Source organism: Marmota marmota, unplaced genomic scaffold (assembly GCF_001458135.2).
Source record: "Marmota marmota marmota unplaced genomic scaffold, marMar, whole genome shotgun sequence".
NCBI lineage: Eukaryota > Metazoa > Chordata > Mammalia > Rodentia > Sciuridae > Marmota > Marmota marmota.
In genome coordinates, this window is record NW_026000082.1 from 22,610,010 (window position 1) to 22,616,845 (window position 6,836).

The following is a 6,836-nucleotide window of genomic DNA, read 5'->3' on the forward strand; positions in this document are numbered from 1 at the left end:
TTTTTTTTTTTTTTTTTTTTTGAGAAAAAAGATGTTTCTCATAGAACACTTTTAGTTCCTATAATTTCCAACAGATTGAAAGATAGCTACTGAGCTCATTTTAATGTTCCCACACATTAGTTCTCAAACTTAAAACTCCTGTGTCCTTCAACTCTCCATATACTGTCTGACCTTTTATTTGCTGCAAATACTCTTTTTATATCAGATGTACACACCTATTTGAAGAAAATGTTGCTATATTTGTAGTAAATTATGAAATAACTCTATTGAATGTCACTTAATAAAGGAAATGTTATTAAGGAAAAAAAGAAAGAAAGAAAGGGAACACAGATGGACGCTGGTTTCCTTGTTCCGAGGAGTGGGTGGGGTCCTGTACATTCCACAAGCTCACTATGTATTGAATTAAGAATTACAGTCAGGTCATTTGGCAGCACAAATCATTTAATATTTTTAATGCCTGCTGCACAGTAAGCTGAGGAATATGTGTTAGAGATGGATATCCTTGACAATGCTTTTAAGATCATAGATAGTGTTTTAACCCTAACATATATGAAATAAGAAATATCCAAGGTCATAAAGTTGGTATGATGCTTCGCTTCACCTTCTAAGTGGATGTTTTCTTATGTGATGAAGTGTCCTGTTGCTAAAGACCATTTGACTCTGTTCCCATGGCCCCATCAAATTCTCTAGACCCCGCCCCCCCATTCCAGAATTCCGTAGGAACTGGGGTCAGAATAAAAACCTCTCATCTTCTGCTTGTGTCAATCCTCTAGACACTCTCTGAATCACCTGTCTGTGGCTGGGAGCTATTGACAAAACAGTATCAGATTGGCACACAGCAAGAGCAGGTGACAGGTGAAACATGGATGTATTCTGGCATTTGTCAGGCAAGAACCAGTGTCTGAGATCAGAATTATTCCAATTGGCTGAATAATAAGACATGCGGCTCCCATGGGGCTGGGTGAGTAGCATCAACAGGGAAAAGGATAACATTCAGTGTGGGAGGACTGAGGTCACCAGCATGACCATGACATGGTCCCATTTTATGGATCTTTCCAAGGTAGGAGGGAGATGGAGATTCACTCTAGTGATATTAATTGCACATCTATTCTGTGCCAGGCACTAGGGAAATAGAGATAGTAATATCTAGGGAAATAGAGATAGTTTGCTTGTAGCCCACAATTTGATGGGGGAGGTTGACATGCAGACAGAGAACTGGGATCCCAAAGGCTAAGTGGATGCCGAGTGTTTTTGGGAGAATGGAGTGGGGCACGAAGGGTCAGAAATGGCTTCCCAGAGGAGGTGACAGAAACCTGGAGAGAGGAATAGGAAATTTAGTCACAGAGATGGGCGGGACATTGGGGTGGGAGTGGCTGGGAGGGAAAATAATAGAGTGACAGTAAACAGGAATGTGCAGAGAATATAGCAATGACGATAAGATCAGCTGAAGCTTTTGCAGCAGCACCAGGCACTGTTCTTGGGTTTGAGGTTCACTGATCCTCACTTACCTGATTTTGTTGGTCAAAGGCTGGCAGACTGGCCCCGGGGCCTGGGCCTCATACCACATCGCCACCATCTACCTATGCGCATGTTCAGGAGTGGAGGAAGCTGAGCTGGAGGGGCTCTGGCATGTTTGTTAGGGCTGAGTGGTGGAAGCTTTGCCTGCCACCTGCCTGAGCTGAGCCTTCACCCTGTGGACACAGAAGCATTGTGCATAGGAGAGCTTGCCAGCTGATCTGTGTTTGGGGGGAAAAATCACCTTAGCAGCTGTGATAATGAACTAGAAATAGAAGAAACTGCAGGTTGGCTTTAGACAGCTGCAGTTTGCCCAGAGCAGACCTGGTGAGACCTGACGGCCAGGGGCAGTGGGTCAGAGAAGAGGGAAAACATTTAAGGAGTGAAGTGGCCAGGATTAGGGGAGCAGATGAATGTAGAGTGGACAGAGGAGTTGTCAGTGGCGGATGTCTTTGCTTGGGCACCATTTGCAGCTGCCAGCTCTGAGCAGCTTCTCTGGGCTGCTAGAGTTGGGGACTGTCTCTGTGTCCCCTGCTGGCCCCAGAGGAGGGAATGACATGAAGGAGGTCACATTCTCCCAAAAGGGCTGTCCCCTGTGTGCCTGCAGTTCCATCTCTTATTCCCTTGAGGATTGCACACTGTGGAGATCACAAAGGAGCAGAGGTCTGAATGGAGCAGAGGGATCGAAGCCCAGGATCCGAGCTGCTAAATACTAATCCTCTTTCCCTGAGTCTTGGGGTCCCCCAAAAGCAAAAATTTTCTTTGCATTGAAACCTCTGCACCAGCAAGCCAAACCTGTGGTGTTTTCTGGTCGTGCAGTTCTCTCTGCATTTCCCCTCTCCCTCTAGACTCATTTCTCAGCCTCACCTTTGCATACTCAAGAGGCTCATTAAAGCATTTTCCCAAACAAAAGAACAGTCTTCTCCAAAGATGAATTTCGCTGCCACCCCTAGAATGCACAAACAGCTGCAGGCCTCATTGAAAACTGCAACGTGTTCGTTTCTTCCCATCACATTAAATATTGCAAAAAGGCCCCCAAATGGAGACCGCTAGTTTAGCTGGTGCCTCATGGAACAAATATTTATCGAGGGCAAATTTTGACCTCTAGTAATAGAGGATCAAAGACTTAAGACATTAGTGAGAGGATATTAAGAAATAGTCTGTTGTGTTGGAGATCTAAACCAGTCCTTACCCAGACTGCAGCTTATCTTGATGGCCCCAGAGAAACCTCAGTCTCTGGCACTGGGTTAACATGGTCCTAAATGACTAGGCCCCTCCCACCAGATACCTGGAAGAAATAAGCATAAATCTTCTCCAGCAGAATATATGATAATCCAAGGTCTCAAGTTGGGCCTCTAAACAATTTTTCTAATATAACATTTGACATCAAATCCAAGTAAACCAGGTACTATTATAGTTTGGGTTTTGAATATCCCCCAAAGCCCCACGTGTTGAAGGGTTGGTCACAGCCTGTGATGCTATTGGGAAGTGGTTATTTAGGAGGTGGGCCTAGTGGAAGGAAGTTAGGTCATTAGGGGTGTGCCTTTGGAAGGAATATTAGGACTCTGCCCCCGCCCCTATTTCTTCCTGGTGACTAGGAGGTGAAAAGCTTTTCTCTACCACGTGCTCCCCACCACAATGTTTTGCCTCACCTCAGGTATAAGTTGATTTCATTGATTATTGTCTTTCTCCTTATGAAGACTGTAAAAGAACAATCAGAGCCTAGCACAATTATTCAACATATAATAGTTCCCTCAATAACTATCTTAAATCTGTGTCTGCTCATTCTAATATCTGAGCATCTCTCCTTCCATCATATGTTTTTTTTTTCCCTCTGATGGATGCCAGTCATATCAGATCACTAAAGGGTCTAGTGTGTTAGTTAGCTTTCTGTCACTGTGACAAAATACCTGAGATAAGCAACTTATAAGAAAAAAAGTATATTTAGGATTATAGTTTCAGAAGTTGACTTTGTTGCTTTGTGTTTGGCATGAGTTATACGAGGTGGTGTGATAAAGCTAAAAATAAAATGAAAATGTCTACCAGAATAGTCAAGATAATTGTTATCTTATTGGAAAGGGAAGCAGTAGTGATTAGGGGTGAGGGGGAAGAATAGAGAAAATTTGTTTTGAAAAATGGAAGGGATTGATCAGGCTAACAATTACACACAAATGTTCACTGTGTGATAAATCATTAGTTTTATATTTTCTTTTTTCTTTTTTTTTTTTTGACATTTAAAGTGGAAATGCTTTTATTGATAGCTCAGGGTTAAAAGAGACAGATAAGACAAATCCAAGACAATGGAGTGTGAAATCATAGCAGCAAGGTCAATACTCTTCACCCTCATCCTCTCCCTCAGCACTATCTGCTCCAACCTCCTCATAATCTTTCTCTAGGGCAGCCATGTCCTCATGGGCCTCAGAAAACTCTCCTTCCTCCATCCCCTCACCCACATACCAGTGAACAAAGGCACGGTTGGCATACATCGGGTCAAACTTGCGATCCAGGCGAGCCCAGGGCTCAGCAATGGCTGTGGTGTTACTCAACATGCACACAGCACGCTGTACCTTGGCCAGGTCTCCACCAGGAACCACAGTGGGAGGCTGGTAATTAATGCCAACCTTGAAGCCAGTGGGGCACCAATCCACAAACTGGATGCTGCACTTGGTCTTGATGGTGGCAATGGCAGCATTGACATCTTTGGGGACCACATCACCACGGTACAACAGGCAGCAAGCCATGTATTTACCATGGCGGGGGTCACATTTTACCATCTGGTTGGCTGGCTCAAAGCAAGCATTGGTGATCTCTGCTACAGTAAGCTGTTCATGGTAGGCTTTCTCAGCAGAAATGACAGGGGCATATGTGGCCAGAGGGAAGTGGATGCGGGGATAGGGCACCAGGTTGGTCTGGAATTCTGTCAGGTCAACATTCAGGGCTCCATCAAATCTGAGGGAAGCAGTGATGGATGACACAATCTGGCTAATAAGGCAGTTAAGGTTAGTGTAGGTTGGGCACTCAATGTCAAGGTTTCTGCGACAGATGTCATAGATGGCCTCATTATCTACCATGAAGGCACAATCAGAGTGCTCCAGGGTAGTGTGGGTGGTGAGGATGGAATTATAGGGCTCAACTACAGCTGTGGAAACCTGGGGGGCTGGGTAAATGGAGAACTCCAGCTTGGACTTCTTGCCATAATCAACAGAGAGACGTTCCATCAGCAGGGAGGTGAACCCAGAACCAGTTCCCCCACCAAAGCTGTGGAAAACCAAGAAGCCCTGAAGACCTGTGCACTGGTCAGCCAGCTTGCGAATTCGGTCTAAGACGAGGTCAATGATCTCCTTGCCAATGGTGTAGTGGCCCCGGGCATAGTTATTGGCAGCATCTTCCTTGCCTGTGATGAGCTGCTCAGGGTGAAAGAGCTGACGGTAGGTTCCAGTGCGAACTTCATCAATGACCGTGGGTTCCAGGTCTACAAACACTGCCCTGGGCACGTGCTTGCCAGCACCCGTCTCACTGAAGAAGGTGTTGAAGGAGTCATCTCCTCCCCCAATGGTCTTGTCACTTGGCATCTGGCCATCAGGCTGGATGCCATGTTCCAGGCAGTAGAGCTCCCAGCAGGCGTTGCCAATCTGGACACCAGCCTGGCCAACGTGGATGGAGATACACTCACGCATGACGGGTTCTTGTAGGGCTGGGCGGCGCGGGATGAGACGAGGAGACGACGACCAGGAGCTCCCACTGACAGACTACCAAGGAGTCCGGGGGAGAAGTTACCTAGTTTTATATTTTCATGGACTCTTCTGCATGTGTTTATGTTTTACAATAAACTATGTTAATGAAAATAAAACAGAGCATCAGACTATACAGCAAGTCTGGATAATAGAACAGAATGAATCAATGCCTTATTTGAAATTCTAATTATTTTCAGTGTACATTATTACAGCAGAAAAATTATGGATATCAAATATATGGATAGCACAAAAATATTTTCAGACATACAATGGGCCAAATAATAATAATAATAATAATAATAATAATAATAATAATAATAATAATGTTTCTTGGAGGTGGGCCTCAGCAAGATGAGGCAAACTGAAGAGAAAAAAAAATTCAGTTTCTAGAAATAGGAATATAGTTCATGAAAGTACAGTACATTGAAAAGGGGCTGTGGCTGTGGCTCAGTGGTAGCGCACTTGCCTGGCATGTGTGAGGCACTGGGTTCGATTCTCAGCACCACATATAAATAAATAAATAAAATAAAGGTCTATCAACAACTAAAATAAATTAAAAAGAAAGAAAGAGAAGAGGTCCTAAGGTGTCATCAAAACAACATGTCTAGATGGAAGTAGGGGGATGGAGGTCATAGAAGGGAACTTTTTTAGGGGAGTATTTTCTTTTCTTGTTTTGCAGGGGGAGGGGATTGAACTCAGGGGGCACTCAACCACTGAGCCCCATCCCCAGCCCTATTTTGTATTTTATTTAGAGACAGGGTCTCACTGAGTTGCTTAGCGCCTCGCTTTTGCTGAGGCTGGCTTTGAACTTATGATCCTTCTGCCTCAGACTCCCAAATGCTGGGTTTACAGGTGGGCATCACTGCGCCTGGCGGGGAGCATTTTCCTCAGTAGAATATCTGATCTTACTGGTATTTTGTCTTTTCTTCCTTCTCCCTTTTGGCTTTGTTCTGCTTGTGCTTTGGGATTTGAACCACAAGCAGGCAAGCCCTGTACCACTGAGCCACATCCCCTGTCCTTTTAATTTTGAGACAGAGTCTTGCTCAATTGCCCAGATTTGGCGTCCAACTTGCAATCCTCCTGCTTCAGCTTCCCAAGTAGCTGGGGTTCAGGTGTGCACCAGGCACTTGGTTCTGGTGTTATTGACATTTAAAGATACAATGAAAGAAAAAGAAATGCAATTTCAAAAGTTTGTGTTCACCTGATTGCAAGAAGGCCCAGTTCTCACCCTTACCTTGTCTGTATCCTCCGTCACATGACTTCGCAGTGTCCCCAAGAAGGGGTGAAGCTGGTTTCTCTCTCCTTGAATCTGGGCTACCTTGACTTTGCTTTGATCAACCAAATGTGGCAAAAGTGACAGGGCACCAATTTTGAGCCCAGATCTCCTGAGGCCTTGTGTCCATCTGCCTGTCCCCTTGGAATGCTGTCCCTGAGTGCAATTCTTCACTATCCTGATGGGAGATGAGAGATCCTCCCAGCTAAGGCTCCAAACTTGAGAACACACGAAGCAAATGCCTCTCTGACTGCCGATGACAGGTGAGCAAATCCCACCAAGCCCAGCTCAGATCAGCTGGCTATGCCACGGAC

At 45.0% G+C, this 6,836-nt stretch overlaps 1 protein-coding gene across 6 annotated transcripts in view; it reads right to left on the reverse strand.

The window, feature by feature from the left end:
* The window catches only part of LOC107141892 (tubulin alpha-1C chain-like), a 29,913-nt gene extending 24,625 nt beyond the window's left edge, over nt 1–5,288 (reverse strand). For 5 of the 6 annotated variants that reach the window (XM_048815625.1, XM_048815626.1, XM_048815623.1 and 2 more), the window contains exon 1: nt 4,000–5,288. In XM_048815625.1, the coding sequence (XP_048671582.1) occupies nt 4,000–5,192 (1,193 nt within the window). In that variant the 5' untranslated portion in view covers nt 5,193–5,288. Of the gene's footprint in view, nt 1–3,748 lie in introns of those variants that run through there. The other variant, XM_015485177.2, reaches the window with a different exon arrangement.
* Nucleotides 5,289–6,836: the final 1,548 nt, after the last annotated feature.